The sequence below is a fragment of the Rutilus rutilus genome (genome assembly GCF_951802725.1).
Source record: "Rutilus rutilus genome assembly, chromosome: 17".
Classification (NCBI taxonomy): Eukaryota; Metazoa; Chordata; class Actinopteri; order Cypriniformes; family Leuciscidae; genus Rutilus; species Rutilus rutilus.
In genome coordinates this window covers 26,294,951-26,318,677 of record NC_140230.1, presented here as the reverse complement: position 1 = coordinate 26,318,677, position 23,727 = coordinate 26,294,951, and the positions used below count along the sequence as shown (strand labels likewise).

Sequence of the window (23,727 nt, the reverse complement as noted above, 5' to 3'; positions counted from 1 at the left end):
CACATCAATTTCCTATGAATCAACGATCAAGGTCCAGAAGAAAATGAGCACCCTGATGTGCTCAAAATGCAACCGAATTGCGTAGTCTTACAAAACTTAAGCTGCCAAGACTCCAATTTCCTTGCACAGGTGACACTTTAATTAACATTCCCTTGGCAATCTTCACAGAACAATAGACTTTCGTTGTAACTCCAAGTGCTAATTTCCACTTTTGGTGCGCTCAGCAGGTGCTCACATTAATCTTGAAACAAATTTCATGCCTGTGTTGGGCTTAATTGATATTCTGAAAGGTAACTCAGCATGGCGATAAAAATCTGATCAGGTTTGCATCAAACTTTAATGGATGTTTTCCCATCTATATTTCCTGTGATGAATATATTTAATACCTCATTAAGAATACCTCATGATTTAGCTGATATTGTGAAGATTATGCATGAACTATGCAGATTATGCATTTGTAATTTATCTTATGTTTGGAGTATTGTACCTGCATGTTATCGTATGGTTATTATGTTGACACAATATCCTATATCATTGTGTTTTTTTATCTTTTTTAATGAGGTTTAGATTTGCTGAGGTTTATGCTTAAAGTGATTTTTTTTTTTTTTTTTTTTTATGTAATCTAATGAGATTTTGCTTCTTAATATGCTAAGATATTGTTGCTTGTCCCAAGACAAAAAGAATCAAAAAGAATATTATCTTTATTTAATTTTAATTGTAGTTCAAAAAGTATCTGCAAATCATTGATTTCTGCTTTTTTCACTTAAATTTTTTTTTCATTAAATTGTTATAATTACATTTCACACTGTCTCGCCATTTTTGGAAAATAGTTTTTTTGGGTTTTTTTGGGGGGGGGGGGGGGGGGTTTAGAGCATTTAATTGTAGACGTAAGAAATCTAGATCAGATTCCTTTCACTGCTGACATCTGAAGTATATGTATATTTAATATTGTTATCAGTCTGATACAGACACACACTGTATTGGTGCCTTAGATACAAATCTGTGCCTGTGTCTGTGAAGATATGCACCAAAAGCACTATACTCTATAAAAAGGATAGTTTCGATCATGGTTGAGTTCTTTTCAAAAGGTTCCTGTGGGAGTCTGACTTCTCAAGTCTAGAGTAATGTGGGGGTCTCAATGGTGGGGTTGTGAAAGTATAGTCTCTGTTGTCTTAAAGGGATAGTTCGGCCAAAAATGATATTTAACCCATGATTTACTCACCCTCAAGCCGTTCGAGATGTATATGTCAATCTTTTTTCAGACGAACACATTTTCAGTTATTTTAGAAAATGTCTTAGATCTTTCAGTGGTTATAATGTGAAGCTATGGGGTCCACCTCCTTCAAGTCCCAAAATGTGCATGCATCCTCCAGGGGGATAAACGAAGGCCTTCTGAGGGTAATCCGTGCGGTTTTGTCGTAAAAATATACATATTTAAAACTTTATAAACGAAAATAACTGGCTTCCGGTAGCGGTCGCGACGCTTCCTACGCTACGTCCTACGTCATAAGCCAGCATCCATCTCCGTGAACGCGCGTCGACCGCTACCGGAGTGTTCGTCTGAAAAAAGATTGACATATACATCTCGAACGGCTTGAGGGTGAGTAAATCATGGGTTAAATATCATTTTTGGCCGAACTATCCCTTTAAGATGTATAAAGTCTATCACATAGAAAGTTGCATTGGATTGAAAGGGTAGAAATGGTCTAGAATTACGCTTCTTTAAATAAACTCTTCTCCGTCCAAGCGCTTTGAAAAATCTGTCATCTCTTATATCGTTACAAACCTGTATGACTTTCAAAAATAAATGTTAAGTGGAATTATGCTGGTCACTTTTTGTTCATGCTGTTACAAAGACTGAGGCTCTTAAGCTTCAAAAACTCAGAATTACCATAAAGTTATCGTAGAAGTAGTCCATACAACCATACGCCATACACGTTGTATAACACGTGAAGGAACAGACTGAAATTTAAGTTGTTATTCACTGAAAATATTGAGTGAATCTTTCTTTTGATTTGGATATTTTCAGTAAATGATTCATTGTAATTAAAACGACCAGCACAATCTTTAGAATTTCTCCTTTTGTTTTCCACTGAATAATCAAACCTGCGCAGGTTTGGAACCACATGAGGGTAGGTATATAATGACTTTTTTTTATTTTTTATGATTGTATGTGCTCAATCCAATGCCATTCTGTTACTCCAGTCAACAGAAAAAAAACAAAAAAACAAAGCTCCTCACTTTTCAGTAGCATTTCTTCCCAACACTGTTGTCGCAGAAAGATGGGGAAGGTTTGAAACTGCCTTTGGCATTTGAGGGAGCAGAGAGCGCCATGGCAAATTCTTTTTCTTGCCGCCCCACATCCCTCCACATGCTTATGATTTATTTTTAGCCATGGCCTTGCATGGAGAGCCCTAAAGCAGACCTTTTTCCTCAGGCCTCAGCTCACTCTCTTTTTCATAGAGCCCTGCAGCTTTCAGGCCACTGAGACCTTAAGGAAGCGCTAACACCAGGCTTCTAGCACTAAAAAGATCTCTAGTCCCTCTTCAACAAGACGTACAGTACGACTCCCACTGTGATTTGACTATGGAGACATGGCCCCATTGGCAAGCAAACCACTGTCAGTTTAAATAGCTTCTGTGTGGTTGGAAATTACACTCAGTTTCTTGTCATTTGCAGAGAAAGGTTGGATTATGTCACAGGTTGTTTGCTTGTGAGTTTATCTTTCTTTCTTTTTTTTTCTTTTTTTCCCAATAGTCATAAGTTGATGTGGCAACAGACCTGCTTGCCTCTGCCAATTAAATAAATAGTGTAACAGCCGAAAGTCTGCCTCGAGGAAAATGTCTGCTTGATATATTTCATGGACCACTTGATTGTAAATTATACTTTTGCATCTTAATGTGTCTCGCATAATTCCTTGCCATATGACATGAAGCCAAAATGTTATTTTTTTATAGCATAGATGAGAGTAAAGAGACAGAAAATATCAGATATTTTATCATCAAAAAGCCTATTGTACCTATATTTTGTTCGAATTAATCAAAAATATTTTCTTGTTAGCCTTTTGCTAAGACGTTTTGATAGACAGGTTAGCCTGTGAGCAGCATGCCATGTTATCGGGCTAATTATTATTATTTTTTATTCTATTGTTTATTCATATTTATAATTAGCTTTTATCATTTGTATTATTTTTTTAATATTTATATTTAGCTTTAATTTATTTTTATTAATTTTACTAATGATTAAATATCATTTTAGTAATTTTTGTTCTTCAACTGTAACATATTTCTGTTATGTGATATTTATAATTACCGAAAAAATAAATAAATAAATAAATATATATATATATATATATATATATATATATAATTATAATTTTTTTAACAATAACAACACTTTATTTTTTGTTTTATTTCAGTTTTATTTCAATTACAGAAAAGTTTTTAATAGTTTTCGTTTTTTTAACAATAACAAATTCTTAAGACAACATATATTAAACAGTAGTATATAATTTCAGCATATAGTTCTGTTAGCCAATGAAATAGCTTTTTGGTCCAAGGAGAATTAGGAAGTATATATTTGAATTCTGTCATATATAATTTATCATAATCTTGTATATGTTTTATTATGATTAGGATGTGGCACACAACCTCATTTGGAAAAGCCTGTAACTATTGTACTTAAATTTGATGTTTTTGTGAAAACAGCAGAATATACAGAATTCCATTCATGTTCACACATTCTCATCAGCACATAAAAACCCACAAAAACATGCAAAACATTCCCGTACAAGCATGAGTGTGTGAAAACGGTATAAATAGCCCAGCTGCTTCGTGTCCAGGTCAGGGCAATTTGCCTCGGGCTCTGCTGCATATGCACAGTTTCTCTTTGCTCTCTCTTGGATCACAGTGTCTCATTTTCTGGTGTGACAGAGAGTCATGCTATCCCCAGGAGCCTCCAATTGTGAAATGACCCCTGCCCACACGCTGTCAATGGAGACAGGTGCCTGGGATAAATAGCTATCCGGGTGCAGTTGGTACTCGCGCCACAGAAGAGGCGTGCAATCTGCGTGGTACAGTAGAGAAACATCTCATGATGAGAGATAGAAGGAGCCCTCAGAACTGCCAGAGATCTTTCATTTCTTTCACCATGGCTCATGACTGCATTTTGGGTTTTGCACTCAGGCCTAGATTGTAGAGGCTATTTACTCAGATTGTCAGTTCTGGCTTGCCTCGTGCACTCTTTCTGTCAGTGGATGGCCATAGGTCTCTTGTTTTCTGGTTTTCACTTTTAATATCTGTTTAAACCTGCAGAAGAATCCAGCTAAAATCAGCTTTTCTGTTTTACATGGTTTCTAGCTTGGTACAAGCTGGTTTAAGAGCTTGATCAGCTGTATTCATGTCAATGCCGCGCCATCCATTTGCTCGACACATCTAATTTTTCTGTCTTCACCCCGTCACTGTCTTGTTAGTCAGCTGCCCACTTTTTAGCCCTGTTAGCTCTTAAGTCACACTAAGAACGATAACTATAAAGATAATGACACATCTTTTTAGAAGAGGTCACTGCAGTCCTGTGCCGTCTGCCACTTTAAATGCTCGAGCTGTTTAAAATTGGGTGGATTCTGATTGGCTGCCAGTGTTTGTATCTTTCATCAGCTGGAAAAATCGCTCTGAAAGTGATTCCAATTATATCGTTCCTCTGTTTTAGTAGTGGTGTGGACTACCCAATTATAGATATTCTTATAGTTATTGTGTGAATGGGCCTTTAGTGTTGAGATCATGATTAACATAGCTGTGATCAGTGTGACCATCTTAATCTGGTGCAGTATAAACTATATATGGTTATTTTCCTTCAGGCCTCATTTGAATGTCTTTCCTTTGAATGTATTTGTTTTTGATTTCTTTGCTGGTTAATATGTTAATTCAAGCTTGTTTATAAGTATGTAAATAATTGCTGGTGTCCTCAAAAGTTATGTGTGTGTGTGTGTGTTCTTTAGCCGCCTGTAAAGACCATCAGCGAGCTCTTGAAGTCACTCAGCGCTCAGAGGAGATGGGGCTCATCCTAGGAGTGTGTGCTGGTGGGCTGGTGGTCCTGATACTGCTACTGGGGGCCATTATCATAATCATTAAAAAAGGGTGAGTTCTACTGGTCAGGATGAAGATGTGAGAGCCCAAAGCATGCTGTAATGCAAAACGTATTTGTACATTTAAGTCACAATTTCACATGCAATTTCATTGTCATTGCAATAGGTTTCATAAAACATATGTTTATATAATTAAACAATAATTAAAAAGTTTCATTTCAAAATTTTGGGGGTTTTCAAAAGAAATGAATGCTTTTATTCAGCAAAGATGCATGAAATTGATCAAAAGTGACAGTAATGACGTGTATAATGTTACAAAAGGTTTATATTTGAAATTAAAGCTGTTCTTTTGAACTTTCTATTCATCAAAAAATCCTGAGTCACAATAGTAATCATTTTTTAATCATTGTAATAATATTTCACAATATTACTGTTTTTGCTGTATTTTGATCAAATAAATGCAGCTTTGGTGAGCACAAAAGACGTAAAACATACATATTTTACCGACCCCAAACTTTTGAACGGTAGTGTATATTTTTGATATCTTTGTTTAAAAAAAAAAAAAAAAAGTTTTTTAAAAGTTTAAAATCTTTAAATAAATAAAAATACTGTATATATATTTACGTATATTAAATGTAATTTTGTATGCAGTGACATTCATACATTTTAATATGACATAAGTGTCCGAAAACTTTTTGGCGTCTCTGTACTGTGTGTGTTGCAAAACAAAGAAATACTTCAAATTTTCCTATGCCTTTATGTTATAGACGCTGGCAGTTATAAGCCTGTGGGCTATTTTAAAATATTTCTTGTGAAGGTGCTATTTAAATGAGACTTAATCTGTTCCTGAGAGACCAGGCTATTGTGCGTTCAGCTATGACTAACTTAAACCTACCCATTGCAGTTTATGACTTCGATTATTCGGCTCAGTCAAAGGGCACCCAGGTGTTCTCCACTGTGTTCTCACGTGCATCGGTGGAGAGATTGCCAGGGGTTTTCATCTTCTGAGATTATCTGAGTGTGAAATATTTAATTAAAGAGAAATGCAATTCAATTACTCACTTAATTAGGCCCTGCCCGCTGCCGCCCTGAACCAGAAATGAGCCCGTAATTGGGATGGAAAAAGTGTGCTTTCAGAGATAATTAGCCCACGGTTCTCAAAAGGTCATCAGATCCCGTGGCAACTGAGAGACACGGGCCTCTCGTTCCTCAATCACTGGAGATGAATCTACGCAATGGTCATCTCATAGATTCATCTTCAGCAACCGATAAAGACCATTCACATTCTGTTTCATATGAATTTCTCACATGCATGAATAGTGATTGCCTAAAAGCTGCTATTTTAGACTTTAGTCTGTTATGTCAGTTTTAGATGGTTTATTGCTGTTTAGTCTTGCACGATTAACTGATTATTAAGCTAATTATTTGTATGTCCAATTTACTTATTTAAGAAAATATTATATTATATAAATATCATATTTTGTCTAAAGAAATAGTGTTCTATATCTCTTAAAATGTTATACCAATAGTCAAATTATGGCCTGGTTTCACAGACAGGGCTTAGATTAAGCCAGGATTAGACCTTAGTTCAGTTAGGGCATTTAAGTAGCTTTTATAAACATGCCTTAAAAAAAAAAAAAAAAGCATTACTTGTGTGCATCTTCAGACAAAACATTGGCACTGACATATTTTAAAATATATAAAGCATTTTAGTCTGGGACTAGGCTTAAGCCTTGTCTGTGAAACCAGGGGTGAGATTAATAATAATAATGAAGTATTCTTTTTGTTGTTGTTTTTGTTATTATAATTAGAAAATGTATTAAATAAAATATAATTTACTATTTCGTCTAAAAATAGTGTTCTAAAAAAATCTCTAATCTCAACAAAAAAAACAATAAGATGCATTCCTTGCTGATTTAAGTGGTTAACCTGGTGGACCCTCTTCATTAACATGTTTACACTACTGGTCAAATACTTGGAATATATTTTGTATTGTATTTTAATATATTTTAAAATGTGATTCTCTGTATTCCTATAATGGAAAAGCTAAGTTATAAAATGTATTAGAATAGAAAACCAGTTATTTTCAGTTAATATTTCACACTATTACTCTTTTTAACTGTATTTTTTAAGCCTCTGTTAACATAAGAGTAAGAGATTCCAAAAACATGAATTATTCCAAATTTGTTACCGGTAGTTTATGCTAGACTACATTGGTTAAACTGGAGGGGATCCATCTTTTAACCAGCTGCCAGAAACAAACCATATTGACCACCTTTGGCTATAGTTTAATGTGGTATTTCAAATATGATGGCTAATTTGTTTGCATTTGAGCATTTTATTTATCTTTTACATGAAAAATGATCAGAACATACCTCCTCAGCCTCTCTTTTTTCATTCTCTGACTTCTCGGGGGGGGGGGGGGGGGGGAAACGTTTATGTAAGCTAAACGTTTGATTGCAGCAAACCCTCAGCTCAGCCATTTAGCCGGAGATAAAGTGCCACAGTAACGCGCCTACTTCAGTTAGTGATGGGAGTCCTTCCTACTGAAATGGAAAGAGAGATACCGGGCCTTTGTGTAAGACAGAACATTTTAAGCCATTTAATCCAAATGCACCCCAAAATGGAGTTGAAAAATGTTTGTAATACGGATGCAGATGGAAGTGTTCTCCAAGCAATTCATTGGACAATTTAGCAGATATTGGGTTAGATTGTGCCGCCGAACCGCAGTGAAGTCGACATTGCAGAGAGCGCATATAAAAGTCCCTCTCAGCAGGCCTCTTTGTTAAACTCATTAAAAGCAACAAGAAGACATATTTGATTAGGCCGCCATTTCCCGCTCTGGCTGAGGTTTTGTGCATATCTGCATGCGTCCCATTACTCGCGTGGCAAATGCAAGCTGCTGACGGCTTGCCATTTTTCACTCTAATCAGGGCTCTGCCAGTGCTTGCATCTCATGTCCCTTCTTCTTCTTGTTCTCTTTTTTTCCCCTTTCTTCTCTTCTTCTATTTTTTTTTTTCCTCTCTCTCCAGAAGGGATTACTACTCATACTCTTATTATCCGTAAGTGGCTTCTTCTCCATTGCACATCATCATTTCTCATGGCTTTTTTGTGTGCATTTTGGAGAGGGGGGTGGCAGCAGAGTGATGATCTTCTCTTTCTCTCTCACCAACTCCCCTAACTCGCCTCATCTCTTTCTCGTTTCCTTCACGTTCCATATCTCTACCCCCCCACCCCCCACCCCCTCCTACCTCCTCGCCCTCTTCTCTGTCTCCTCAGTAGGAAGCCGGTGAACATGAATAAGACCCCCATTACGTACAGGCAGGAGAAGAGTAATATGATGGGCTCCATGGAGCGCAGTTTCACTGATCAGAGCACTCTGCAGGAGGACGAGAGGATGGCCTTGTCATTTATGGACACCCATACGTGCAGCACTCGCAGTAAGACGTGACACGACACCAAAAAAAAAAAAAACTGTTCTCTCTTTGAGTTCAATAAGAAAAATACACTGGTTCCAAACCCATTAAACTTTTGTTCATCTTTAAAACACAAATAAAGATATTTTTTATGAAATCTGAGAGATTCATAAAACCATTGTAAAAGATATCCATATGAATCAAGTGGCAAGGATGAATGGTTGAGCTTCTGTTTACCATATTTGAGTGCTCCATGTATGTTCGCTGATCAGTGTTTACATGTGAATAAAACCTAAATTAAATCTGTTCATCATATAAAGCGATCATGTCTCTTCAGAAGACTTGGATTAAACCATTTGGTTCATATGAATTTATTTTACAATTATTTTATGAACGTTTTGTAGAGTTTGGAAGGACATGAGAATGAATAATTGATGACAATTCAGAGTTTTCATTTTAGGGTAAACTATTCCTTTAAATTTAATTTGTGGTTTTATCATTTGAGCTCCCTGTGTAAAAGTAGAATAATTCAGAATTGTTCGTTGAGCAGAAAGTTGATTAAACTATATATGATCTGCTTTCTTTATGAAGCAATGCATGAAAAAATCAAGTAGCATGCACTTGTCTTACTTTGCTTCAACTTATTCTCTCCAGTTAAATGAACTTGCACATTGCATTACATCAACCGAAACAATGACTACATATCTAATACTCATGATAAATAACAGGGAGCAGCAACTAACAGATCAGCAACAGCATACGTGAAAACAGCAAACAGTAAACCATATAACTGATTTATGCCGCATTGTATGATGGGAACTCAAGTAGGTCTTAAACTTAAGCTATAAAGTGTTGAAGGAAATTCACCCCTAAAATGACATTTCTGTCATCATTTACTCACCCTCATCTTGTTCCAAACACGTTTGACTTTCTTTCTTCCGTAAAACATGAAAGGAGAATTTTTAAAGAATATCACTTTAAAGAAAATTGAATGAGGACTGAAGCTGTCAAGCTGTAAAATGACACCTGTAACAATAAAAGTATGATTAAAGTCCTCTGAAGCCATTGCTTTGTGTGAGAAACAGTCATACATCATTTTTCACAGAAAATCTTGACTGTGTGAACTTTATGAGTGAAGTATTGATATCCAATTTTAATAAATTGTTCTCTTAAGTCAAATCTTTTTTCAGTGAATCAGTTGATTCAGTTCGCAAAACTGTTTTGAATGATCATGCTCTTGGATTGTCAGTGAATAATGATTTCAGGTTCCTTACACAAAGCATATAGACTACTTTTATTCAAATTTATATATATATATATATATATATATAATGCAAATTTTTTCTATTCATTTTGAAGTTTAAAAAGATTTTAATATAAAAATAAATAGCATTTAAATTTCACTAAAAAGAGCTACTATTTCTCATTTTGTGTTCAATATGAAAAAGACAATGTTTCAGAATGATACAAAGGTGTGTAAATTATGACATAATTGATATTTTTTGGGGGAAACTATTCCATAAAATTCATTAGACTTAATCCAGCACTCTTAATGTGTGATTAAACTCACTGTAAAAAAATTCTAACCTCTCTAAGTCAAAAATTTCTAGTGACTGGTCACATCTAAATTTTTAAATTGGCCCAAGTGCAATTCTTGTTGCAAAACATTGGCTCAATGAGAAATAATACGTCAGACTAATTGAAAAATTTAGATGTGACCAGTCACTAGAAAATTTTGACTTGGGGATGTTTTTTTTTTTTTTTTACAGTGCTGATGAAGAAAAACTAGTCGCAAATAAAAACTTTGAGAAAACTTTCACAGAAAATAGAACTCTAGAACTGTTCTAGAACTCTTAAATTGTTTCCCCTCACACTCACAAGGTGCTAAAAGCGAGAGTACCAGACGCTAACGGCAAAGAACACAAATGAATGGTTAGAGGCTTTCAGTCACGTACACAGTTAAAGTGAGGATCAGGGACTAGGTAAGCTCCTGGTAATTTGTCCTCATTTGCAGTCAGTGTGAAAGCTTCATCAAAGCCGCAGTCCTTCCGTAATCGCTCAATCTTTCACAGCTCTTAAATATGAGATGTAGTGCTGTCCACGTCCTAATATAACACCAAGTCTCCCTTGACATAAGACTATAAATCCTAATATAAACATAATCCATGGAAACCAGTAGGAGAGGGAGAGAACAAATAGTATATATAAAAAAAAAAATTCAATTTGGAAGAAATTAGAGCAGACAAAAAAAAAAAAGAAGAGAAACACTAATAATATCCTATTCAAAGGTATCTGACTCTGCAGGCAATTAATAGTTGATGTCTGAAAGAGAGAGATCTCTTGATCAAAATGAAGTTTTAATGGCATGTCTCAGAGCTGTCTTGCTACATTTAAAGTGTCTACTGCGTGGAATATACTGTCTGGGTTTCTTCTTTCCTATTTCCGTTGAGAAATGAGTAGCAGACTGCTAATTTATTTGAATACACAGCCCTAGTCATGAATTCATAATTGCTCCCTGATCATATTTATGAATACCAATTATAAACACAGAAGATGAAGTGCCATAAGGGGATGATAATTCTCAGATTAACCCTATTATACTTGTTTGGAGTTTTGTTATTTTTTTATACAATATTTATTGGTTATTTCATGAAACTTTTCCAAGATACTTGAGCTGCTTACTTCAGGTGCAGCTGTTCAGCTGTTCCTATGCTGTGTTTATTGTATATGTTTATACTGTAAGAAAAATATTGTGCAAACATTTGGTCTGTGCTTGTTCATTTTCACCAAGGTGATCCACGGAGCTCCATGAATGAGTCCAGCAGTCTGCTGGGTGGGTCGCCTAGGCGTCATTGTGGCCGTAAAGGATCGCCCTATCACACGGGTCAGCTTCACCCGGCAGTGCGTGTTGCTGACCTCCTACAACACATCAACCAGATGAAAACCGCAGAAGGTTATGGCTTTAAACAGGAGTATGAGGTAGGTTTTGTGTTGTGTTTTATTATTTTATTTTATTCATTTTTTTTATATATTTTTTACATTTAAATTTTATTTTATGTGCAGTATGAATCCGACTGTTCATGAATGGTCTGTCGACGTTCCAAGGTTTAGACTGGACTTTTTAGACTGTTTAACAATAAGTTTAAGAATATTATTATTATTATTAATACTATTATCATATATTTACATTTAATTTATAGAACACCTTTCCAGAAGTATCTTTACAATCATTGATTTAAAATATTGAGTTATTGAAGTAACTGTTCCTTAAAAAGCAGTTTGACACCAGGTTTTGAGTTTTATTTCAGAGGAAACCACCACATCTATCGGGCTAGTTAGGCTTTGATAGCATATCTTTGAAAATGGTTGAGCAAGAGGTTTCTGTCAGAATCACATAAATCTTTCTCAGCTGCCACTACAGATTTTCTGATTAATTTAAATATGCTAGGGCTTTAGTGTTGCTTATCTGGGCTCTGCCATTTTCTTAGTGGAGGGAGCTGTCGGTGCAAACAGATGTCTCCAGAACTCACTGCAGGCCTTAAAAACAAACCTCAGCGTCGAATCTATTTAGAATTTGAATTAGCTTTTATTTTTATATTTTCATTTTTCATTTTTTTGTTTCAAAATGTTTTTTGTTCATTTTTATCATTATTCTATATAGCTTTAATTTATTTTAATTTTAGTATTTTATGTTTACTTTAACATATTTAAGTTACTTGTTTTTCATGTAATATTTCCATTTTATTTTATTTCCATTTTATTACAATTTTTAAGTGTTATTTTTAGTTAACAAAAGCCAAACTGACGTAAAGTGACGAGTATATGTTGTAAATGAGCAGTTCACAAAGAACCTTGATGCATTGCACATTACATAGCAAAACTGTGGCTTAGCTAACTTTCAGAACGCTATGTAAAAGCAAGTTTGAGTCATTCTTCACGGATAGGTTCGCATCTCTCCCCCATGGACTATAGAAGGAGCAGTTATTGAGATGAAAGTAGAGGTCATATAGCCCCTCAGCATTACTGCACAAAGAGCGCGTACACTGCTATCTCTTTTCCTCCCTCTATCCCTTCCTCCGTAGCTAATTTTCTCTCCTCAGAATGCGGCTTGAGCATCTTCTCTCGCCGTCACACTCTTGCGAACTGTTGACTCTCCTCTAACTGTTGTTGTCCACAGAGCTACGAGACAAAACATCCCTCCACGCAATCAGAGTTCTGCCACTGGCCTACCTCTCTAGAGCTCAGCTTGTGGACTCATTAAACTCTCCCCTCAGTGTGAAACAGATTCAGCTCAAAAATCAATACGCAGTGACACTGTGTGTGTGTGTGTGTGTGTTTGAGGTCAGTGTCTTTGTGCTTCATAAGCGGAAAAGAAGAGACACAGAGTTTGAGAGGGAACACAAATGTACCGGCTGGGTTTCATAAGCTTTATTTCCCCGTGGACCACAAGTACAGTCCATTGATCAGTGCTTATTGTCAGGATCTTTAGTTTAGATTGTGGAAAGAGAGAGTAGAGGTCTGAAGTGCAAAAAAAATATATGTTTTTCAACAATATATGTATTGTTTTATAATGTGAATCTTAATATATATATATATATATATATATATATATATATATATATATATATATATATATATATATATATATTGAGAAATGGTTTGCTTCAACATTGTGCTTGTGTTGTATATCAAGTGGCATTTTTGTAATGCAAAGACATTCTCTGTGTACTTTTTTGAGGTCACTGTGTAAGAATCACACACACACGTGTGTGTACAGTGTTTGAGGTAACGCATAACAAGCAGAGGTGGACAGTAACAAAGTACATTTACTTGAGTACTGTACTTACTGTAAGTACACTTTTTGAGTAAGTTACTTTTTACTCCACTACATTCTGTCAAGGTCCTTGAGAAGAAAGTAGTAACGTCAGTCAGGAGATGATTTTGGTTGCAGGGGTTGCATTTTGGTTGGAAATGAAAGTCGGGTTGACGTCAGAACCCGACTGATTTAGGTTTCTGACGTCGACCTGATTTTCATTTTCAAACACAATACAATGTCTGTCCAACGTTGGAAATTAATGTCAATCTGGCGTTGGATTCTGACATCAGCCTGATTTTCATTTTCAATGTTGGGTTGGTCTTCTAAATGCGAATTGTGTCATTGTTTTGGAGCACACTAGCTTATAGATAACAGTAAGGCTAAAAGCCAAAAAACTTTAAATAGGGCACTGTTTGAGGGAACAGCCATTTGGGTGTCCGAAACCATTGTGGACGTTATTGAGTGCACTTATTTAATCTCACATTCAATCCAACTACTGGAACTGTGTTCTAGAAATAAATTTGATGTTGATATGAGGGTAGGTAGGCAGGCATAGATTCAGAGGCATAAGGTTCTGTAAGTATTACATGATACAACAATGCAACAATAATAGAACAATGCATTGACATTTACTTTTTACTTTTGATACTTAAGTACTTTTAAAAACTACTTCTGTACTTTTACTTAAGTAAAAATCTTAATCGGTCTTTACAACTTTTGTAACGGAGTAATATTTGACTAGTAGTATCTGTACTTTCACTCAAGTAAGGAAGTTGTATACTTTGTCCACCTGCTAATGCAAGTTACTGTATGTAGTCAGATTACTTTTTTCAAGTAACTAGTAAAGTAATGCATTACTTTGAAAAAAAGTAACGCCAGTTCCTTTGTTTTCTTGACTGACAGGTCTCCTGTCCACATGTTGATAGAAATCAGAGAGCAGTTTTGTTGTGTGCAAGCCTGATGGTTATTGTAGTTCTAGATTAAATGTGAGCATGCATTTACTCATCTCATTTCCACAAAAACAGATTCAGTATTCCTCGAAATGAATAAAAAGTGAAATGCAAACTCAGAATATTACGCAAACCTGCAATTAATCTCAATTTATTAAGCAATGTCTTTGCTGTTGACCTTTGATGAACCAATTCAACCATACTAATAAGCAAAAATTACTATATAAACATCACAGGTTTGAATTTGCATTTCCTTCAGCCTGAGGCTTATTCATTTTACTTGTGGTGGATAACGGCCTTTACATTTTCCAAAATAAATGTTTATTTTATTTTTAAAAAACAGCAAGCCCAGGTTTGAAAAAGTAACGCAAAAGTAATGTAGCTCTTTACTTTACATAAAAAGTAACTAAGCAATGATTATTTTTTTTATTTTTTATTTTTTTTAGGGAGTAACAATATTGTAATGCATTACTTTTAAAAGGAACTTTCCCAAACATATACATATATACATTTCTGCCCCATTTTAGTTCACTAGAATTGGCAGTCTAAGAAGTGCTTACACCTAGTAAACCTAGTTGGATGTAAAAATGTTGCTTCTATTCACATTTATATTTCATTGCATGTCAGATTTGATGGTTAGGGTTTGGCAGCATCTGAGAATCTGAAACAAGATGAGGATGCAAATCAATTAATTTAGAAATGTTTTGGTCTACCTGATTCAATATTCCGTTTCCCCTTACCTGCCGTCCACTGTGTAATGTAATATTTTCATCTCTTTTCAGTAATATATGCAGTTGCACATAATAAATCAAGTGTTAACATACTTTTTTTTTTTTTTAATGACCTCCTTTTATGTAACAGAAACATGAAATCATATTTATCCTTCGTGAAAGTGAAATTGTATTTAATTTAGCTTAATGTAATATCAGAAAATAAAAAGTTTTAGGGTTGCAAAGCAATCCAGTCTCTCTGGTCTAAATGCTGTTTATGTCAAAATTTGTCTTTTTATAACATTTATTTCAAACAAAATCTAAGAATACTGTGATTATCTCTCACAATTAACAGAAATGATCTTTCTCTCTCTTTCTTTTTATTTGATTATGTATTTGTAGAGCTTCTTTGATGGCTGGGATATCAATAAGAAGAAGGATAAAACTAAGGGAAGAAACGATACCCTGATGGGTTGTGAGTAAATTTTTTCAGTCTTTGCTTTCTTATAAAAAAATATCATGATTGAAGAGCAATGCCTTTAGAATTTTTCAGTTTGTATGGCATTTTACATTCTATCTGTGATGTTATAGAACCCAGTTTACTGAAGGAACTTTGTAAATCAGATAACAGCTTTAACATGCCAACAAATTTCCTGTAATAAACCTAATTTGCATTGAAAGGAGACTTGTTTACTGCACAAAAGTAATGCAGCTGTTTAGTGACTTGACCCCAAAGTGAGCTCATGTGATTGTGTTTGTGTTTGTGTTTCAGATGACCGTCACAGAGTGAAATTGCACCCGCTGCTCGGTGATCCCAACTCCGACTATATCAACGCCAATTACATCGATGTAAGTCAGCAGTCACATACTCTCTTCAGCCAGACTCGCAAACATTCACACTGTTTCTGTTGTTATGTAGCTCCCCTGGACTTTATTCAATATCTGTGGACACTCTCACCATATGTGGCATATCATCATATCAGGTTTGATAAGAAAACTTTTTAGGCCTCTAACTGTCCTTTTTGTGGTGGGTGAGGCTTGATAGCTTGTTATTTTTGTCCTTGTGTATCTGACCTCCCAAATGATTTTGGAGAGAATGTGGTCAGATATGAAGCGTAGCCTACTAACATGTGTGGCAAAGGGTTTTAGGGTCACTTTGTATCCGGTTTCCCCTTTAATAAAGAGGCAGGTGGATACGGATGGTCAGCTGAAACCTTGCCCTCTTTAAACCTGCTTTTCAGAGCTGGCCCAGAATGCACCAGGTTGGAAATGACCACCCTCTCTTCATGGGACCCTCTCCACTTATTTGCTTGAACTGATAATTCACCCATTAATGAAAATTCCGTTATCATTTCTGCTCCAAACCTGTATAACTTTCTTCTGGGGGGAAAAAAATTGGATGAATTTTGAAAATGAGAAAATGATGACTATTGAATACCTTTTCGGTTTTGGGTGAACTATCGCTTTTTAAAAAGTTTTTGGATCAAAACTCACTCTAAATCCTTGCGATTTCCTCACCTTGACTGTTTGGATCTTAGATACAGCAAGTGATTTGCTGGATTATGTTGTTTATTCCGAAAGGAATGCTGTACGTATGTGTAACATTGAGCGATTTGAAAGAAATTGGAAGAGGATGAATAGCCATGAGTCAAGAAGACACATAGGTGTAATTATATACAGTATTGGGGTATTTTGTTATTTTTCTCCTCCAAATCTTTCATGATTGGCCATAATATCAATTAATCTTGAAATACCTTGGAATCCCAGTGTTTCAGTATAAACCAATATACAGGAGCAAAACAGGGCATAGGCCAATTTAACAAGAATTGTTGTTTTTTGTCCCATTTTTATTTTGTCCTTGAGTAGAAAAGCACAAAAAAGTCAAGAAAGGACCTATAATGAAAGGATGCTTCTTTTTAGTGTTTTTGTAAACTGGCAGTAAGTAGAGGCTATTAAGGGAACATATTAAAGTGAGTGCAGCTCTGTTGTTTAATGTGTTTACTCCTTTTCATTTCTGTCCGTTCCTTTTGAGTATCTCTTGAATCAGCCCAATAAAGGAACTAGCTTATACAAGAATAAATGAGCAATTTAAATGAGAAGTGTGTATTTTTTTTTCTCTGTTAAAATACTTTCCTAGCTTAAAAGCCTAGCCATTTGTTTAATTTCCCTGAGAAGTGTAAAGACAATTTCAAAACATTCTGTTGTTTGAACATTTCAACCAGCCCCACATAGCAACACTGATTCAGCCACTGGAGTGATTTTGGGGGCGTGGCTATCAGTTTGTCCAACCAATGGCAGAGACAGGGAGTGTTCAGGAAGCCTTTTTGAAAGCTATTATTATTTCGATTCTTTTTGATGGCGCTTGAGGAACAGAAATAACACACATCACACTTTAAGGTTAGTCTGCAAAGATCTGCCCACCTTCACATCCAAAATGTATGCCTCCATTTTAAGTGTCTTTCCCCTGACGTGAAGCTTAGCCAGCTAACACAAGTCTCTCTTTCTTTCTTCTTCTAATTCTCTCTCTTTCTGTCTGTGATCTGTTAATCCTCTAGCTCTTTTCAGCCTCTCATTAACTAGAGTCTGTCTTGTCTTTTTCTACCCCCCTTCCCCACATCTTCGACTTTGGACCCTGTAGATTCGGATAAACAGGGAAGTAAGTACTTCGCTGCTCTTTCTTTTCTTTCTCTCTGGTTTCTTTCCCTCTGTTCCCCCTATAGATCTCTTTTTTGTGTCATGGCATTGCTCTGTTTGGATTACGTAAACTTAAGGAAGAGTGGCTCCGTGACACACAGATCTCCTTTATATTCGTCCATAAAAGTGAACGCGTAGAGGGGTCAGAGGTCAGGGGGTTAGTCTAGGATAGTTGCTGGGGGGGAAAAAACCTAAACCAGCCTAAGGGCCTAACCAGCCTCTTATCTTGGCCAAGCTGGTGCTCAGGTGGAGGTCAGTCTCCCAACCTGACCAGTTGAAAAGTGCCCAAAACCCCTTTAAATCCAGATTTTGTTTGGCCATCAAAGCTTGAGAGACTACTGAGTTGCACCTGAACTTTAGCAGACTCTAACTTTATTTACTAAAGTTAAGACAAAATATGTTAGTGACTGACAGGAAGTCAACATTTTAGAAGAATAGACAAGCAGCCCATACTCAAATAGATTCCACCTTTCAAATTGAAAGAAAAAGCAGGTTTGCTGGTTTTTAGAAGAGTTTGTGACACTTGTCAGCTTGTCGTCTAGAAGACCATCTGACCACTCTGCTAAACACCAACTTGACAGGCTGGGAGACTAGCTAGACCAGATCGAACCAGTTAAGACCAGCAAACCACCTGAGGCTGCTTTAAACCAGTGTTTTATAATTATTATCATCAGCAGAGCTCTTATTACTGATGACATATGTATGAAAAAGAGCAGGGTGACACTTCATAATAACTTTCATAATAAAATTATTTAATTATTAAACAACAGATGAGGAGCTGCGCATTTTTTAATATGAACATATGAGAATATAAATCAGCGTTTATCATACATATGCAAGACTTAAAAGATAATTTTTTCAAAAGTTATTATAAAATATGATCAGTCACGGAGACCTTTGGAGAAAGCATTTTGATCTCTTGAGCTTTTTATGCTGTGCATTAATAGCGTTATTTCTGAGTTTTAAGTTGCTAAGTGTTGTAAAGTGTTGCGTGAAGCCTTTTTTTATTATTTTTGTTTGTTTGTTTTTCTCCCTTTAATGAGCTTCTGTGTCCTGTAAACTTTCCTTCTATTTTCAAATCAACCATTAAATATATAACTTTAGGCACGATGTATCATCATCTTGATAAATCATACTAAAGCTGCATTTCAGCCACAGTGGTTTGGTGCAGTTGCAGCTTTGGGCTTGTGATATGATCATCACGAATTTGATGGCAGATAGGGCGACCTGTGAACTGAATCATTACTGAGATTCCCTATCGCTATGTGTCCTTGAGCAAGACATATACCTCACATTTTCTCCAGCGGGACGGTCACTGTTAGTGCGCTATAAATCCTGTTGCACTGCTGCGGAATGTACTGCACCTTCGTTTATTTATTTTTAATACCTATATGGCTGACCTGTGCTCTTTGGTCATGGTTGTGTTAGATTTGGAGATTTATGTAGAGACATACATAAGACTATAGTATTTGCTGTGTTTAATTTGTTGTGAATAAAAGCGAGGCTCCGAGGGAAGGCTTTTTGGATTTGCAAAATGTAATATTTCATTCCACGTTCTAAGGATGGAAATCATGAGATTAACTGCAAGCTCACACAGTATAAATTAATATTTATAGATAGCTGCCTTTATGGGGAGTCTTTGACAAGGAGGTCTTCGTATTTGGGGTCCCTGGCATTAAAAATATTTGAAACCCCCTTGAGTAAGTAATAGAAAATCATGCTACCACTTTATGAATCAGCATTACAAAGCTCTTTTGGACCACAGTTATCTTCCAAACGTTTTCCCCTGCATCCCCTGTAAACCCCATAGAGTGATGAATCCTTTCTATGTGGAACAAACATCCCCCACCATTTCTTTTTCCATCTACTGTGTGTCTGTTTCTATGTTTGTTTGTACAGTGTTCAGGAAATAGCTTGGCCCAATCTAAAATGTAGTGGGCGTCTGCAGTTTTCTATATGGAGCAGCAAATGCTCAGCAACAATAAAGAACGTGTCTCTATTATTCCGCTAATATCTGTTTAATGAAAACAGATCCCGTTTTTGGGAGCATCCCCAGGTAGTTCTTTGAAAAGGCTTAGCTTTGATGAGTAAATTGCATGTTTTGAGATGTTCCTAGAGTTTCTTTCTCCCTGTACATTTCAAACATGAGTTGGAGGAATTGTGTTGGGAGCTGATGTCCTCCATGATGAGTTTTATGTTTGGGCAAATGACTATTACTTTTGTAGCAGAAGTCTTTTTGTTTGTTTGTTATTTGTTACTCTCCAACACTATTAATGCAACTAAGTCTACAAACGCACTAGCTACACTACTAACCTGACTACATTTTTTCATTTGCTTTCAGTTTTCGGAATAAAGTAGCTTCCGAAATAAAGTCCCCCAAAATGGACTTACATGTCAGTGAGTTATGTTGTCAAAATTTAAACACACTCTCCTTAGAAATTCTTGAGTAGTGTTGAGAGGTCAGATTCATTTTAGCGAATCAGTCCATTTGAATGGTTGATTTCAGTGGTTTATTTGTTTAGTTGTGGTTTAGATTTATGTGTTTAGAGTTGCCGTCATCCTAATTTAGATCCTCATTTTCTGTTCCAGGCTTAAAAAACAACAACAACTTTAATCATATAATATAATTATTTAATTACAGAAATGCCTTTTTAAATATCTTCAATGTAGCTACCTTTTATTTGTAACTTATGTAGTGTAGCTAATTACCAATCTTGACTGTAGCTTAAAGATGCAATCAGTCATTTTTTCCTTATTAAAATATGTTTACCCCTAAAGAAATTATTACTAGTAGTATATAGTAGAGAAATATTCACTTTTGGACTGTTAAAGTTCATGTTTTAACATATGAAATTAATTTATCATGCTTAATGCATCTGGTTTTTTAATCCTGTTAATGCATTTTACATTATAACACATAATGGAACCAAACAAAAATTTGATTAATCTAGATTAATGTTTTTTAATCAATTGATAGTCCTAATGTACAATCGTGCACACCTACATAAGATGAAGATTGCAGTCATTAGTCGTTAAAAATATTTATTTTACATAGAGTAGATCAGGGGTGTCCAAACTCGGTCCTGGAAGGGCCACTGTCCTGCAGAGTTTAGCTCCAACTTGCCTCAACACTCCTGCCTGGAAGTTTCTAGCATGCCTAGTAAGACCTTGATTAGCTGGTTCAGGGGTGTTTAATTGGGGTTGGAGCTAAACTCTGCAGGACAGTGGACCTCCATGAGCAGGATTGGACACCCCTGGAGTAGATCTTCTCATGGAGGTCGCCATGTTGCGATCATTTTCAACAAACAGTTCTGCTAACAGAGTAAATCAATCACGGTTGATTTTGAGAGACTTTTGAACTGGACAGCTAGAACTAAAGACCCTGGACCTCTGAGGAATATTTGTTCTCTAAGAGGAGTGAGATTCACACAAGTGATGTTTCTAGGACAAAAATGGCTTACACAGCACGTCATCTCTCTCTCTTTCTTTTAGGGTTACCATCGATCCAACCACTTCATCGCCACTCAGGGTGAGTATCTTTGTCTGGACAGGACTTGTGAATAGATGGATGTGTGTGTGTTTGTGTTTGTGTTTGTGTGTGTGTGTGTGTGTGTTGATTTAGTTCTGTCTGGCAGTGCTCATTCCCAAGAGGGAGAGCCTCTTTTCTCTCTTCAGTCTGAGCCTTTGGGTTTGTGTGTGTGTGTGTGTGTGAGACTGACACCTTGAGAACACAGAGATCTTTCCAGATGGAATCTAATGAGTTCTGATCCAGGAAATTATAGAGGTGTGTGAATCGAGATGCTGCAGCAAAATTGGGATTACCACCTGCTGTCTTCTTACCCAAAATCCCCATCAAAACCACCAGCACAATGACTATAGGACCTTGGGTGGAGAGGAGCCTCAGATTGTGTTCACTGCAATCATTTTCGTAAAATAGTTTGGTCTTGTTCTTGAATAATAATATTTAAACATCTGGATAAAATGCTTTTTTAGTTATTTATTGTTACCTTATGGCAATTTTTTCTCTTGCTTTAACCACACAAATCTCTCTATTTATTATATTTATATTTTAAACAAAAAAAAAGTAGTTTGCTTATACTGTGGTAACCAAATGTCCATACAAAGATAGTAAAAGATGAAATCACCTAATTTGGGCTTCAGCTAACAGTCCCTACTAGGAAATTGGGCTTCATGAACATAATAATGTAATACTTAAAGTGCCCCTATTATGCTATTTTAAACATTTATAATTTTGTCTCCTACAGTTTGCGTGCATCCAAGGTAAAAAATAAAAATAAAATAAAAACACTTTCATTTTCTCATAATATACTTTGCAGCATCACCTCTTTTCTCACAGTGCCTGAAATGGCTCTGTAAAGGATTAAGTCTCTCTAACCTTTCCAAGAGCTTCCTCTGCTTTGATTGGTCAGTTAGCCCAGTCTGTTGCAATTGGTCTACCGCTTACAATGCATGTTGGAAATGAAACGGCCATTACCATATCTGAATTTCAGCTTCCTCAGTGCTTGTATACACAGTGATACAAACAGTAATAATGGCGTAAGTTTTACCGCATCAATTCCAGCCTGATTCCTCACTCTCAGTGCATGCCAAGTGGATTTGCAGCGCAGAAAACCGCTTCTTCTCGACATGTCGACAACACTAAAATGTTTGAGGGCGGGTTAAAGTATCAAGTAGACGTTGTTCACAAGCAGCCAATGAAGACCATAGGCTGGTATTATGCAAATTTGTTACAAACCGACGTAGATATTTTACAGAAGTGAGGCTGGAATTGTTGACAACTCTTTTCGGCAGTTCAGAATCAATTATTTCTTTAGGAGGCGATAATTTGAAAGGTAATATTCGAATAGAAGCACTTTAAAATCTCAACATGCAAAAAACTTTCTGTAGCTCAGTTTAAAAACAATAGAAGTCAATGGAAAGTCCCCCACCGTGGCAGAAAAAAAAACTATTCCTTTCTCAGCTCTATTAAAACAAGGTCACCCTCTTCTCTCATCGTTTCAGATCTCCCATAAATAAATCATTATACATGTTTGTGGTTTGTCTGTCTTTCCCCCTTATTGAATTTCGAGGCAGACTCAATTGATGATAGAAATTAGCTTTTGCTATCAGAGAGCCACTTCCTGCTGGGGTTCAAAACGGTTCTATTCGCCAGAAATGCCTGCTATTGAATTACTCTCTGTGAGGCTCTGGATTACTGAACTGCCTTATAACATGCAATGACACTTGGTAAATGAAACCCGCTGTCTGGAGCATTGGCTGCCATTTTATTTAATGTGTGTGTGTGTATGTGTGTTTGTTTGCAGGGCCCAAGCAGGAGACAGTGTATGATTTTTGGAGGATGGTTTGGCAAGAGAACTGCTTTAGTATCGTCATGATCACCAAGCTAGTGGAGGTGGGCAGGGTATGTTCTAGATCCTTCCTCATCTGCACACTAACCCATGAACTAAAGACACTCCCTGTTCACAACAACCCTACACATTTCATTCGACCATCACTTTGAAATGTTTGTGTATTTGTGAGTCTGTGACTTTTATGTGTGCTTGAACATATGTAAATTGATTTTCCCATTCATCAGCCATCAGTGGACTATGTTTGGAAATATTATGTTTTATATTTGATTATTACTGTATGCACAAGAATTACCATTTAACACTGTACCATAGAAATATAGTTTTTTTTGGACATTTGGAGTACCTTGGAGTATCATGTAAATACCATGCTATATGAATATGATAATCATCTATGCATGGTTCAGTTATGATATTACCATATTGCTATAATATATACTATGGTATTGAATGATTACCATATTCATGTTCTGTAAAATTTGCAGTGTCATGTAGAGAATATGCATATATCTGTACTATATAGGTACACATATCAGTTGGTTTCTGAGGTTTTTTTATGTATTTATTGAAATGGTTGATTTTGGATATTCCAATGTGCATGCTTATTTTCACTATTTTTACATTTAGAACATGCACTTCATCTAACACTCACTTAATGTAAACCTAATAATTTAATAAGTTGAATATAA

General features: G+C 35.9%; 1 protein-coding gene across 1 annotated transcript in view; it reads left to right on the top strand.

The window, feature by feature from the left end:
• ptprub (protein tyrosine phosphatase receptor type Ub) overlaps positions 1-23,727 on the top strand; it is a 246,951-nt gene that overhangs the window by 201,333 nt on the left and 21,891 nt on the right. Inside the window, exons 18-26 of the mRNA XM_084385145.1 lie at positions 4,997-5,135; positions 8,116-8,145; positions 8,363-8,523; positions 11,291-11,478; positions 15,378-15,450; positions 15,748-15,824; positions 17,614-17,631; positions 21,162-21,198; positions 22,994-23,091. Of these exons, the coding sequence (XP_084241271.1) occupies positions 4,997-5,135; positions 8,116-8,145; positions 8,363-8,523; positions 11,291-11,478; positions 15,378-15,450; positions 15,748-15,824; positions 17,614-17,631; positions 21,162-21,198; positions 22,994-23,091 (821 nt within the window). The remainder of the gene's footprint in view (positions 1-4,996; positions 5,136-8,115; positions 8,146-8,362; positions 8,524-11,290; positions 11,479-15,377; positions 15,451-15,747; positions 15,825-17,613; positions 17,632-21,161; positions 21,199-22,993; positions 23,092-23,727) is intronic.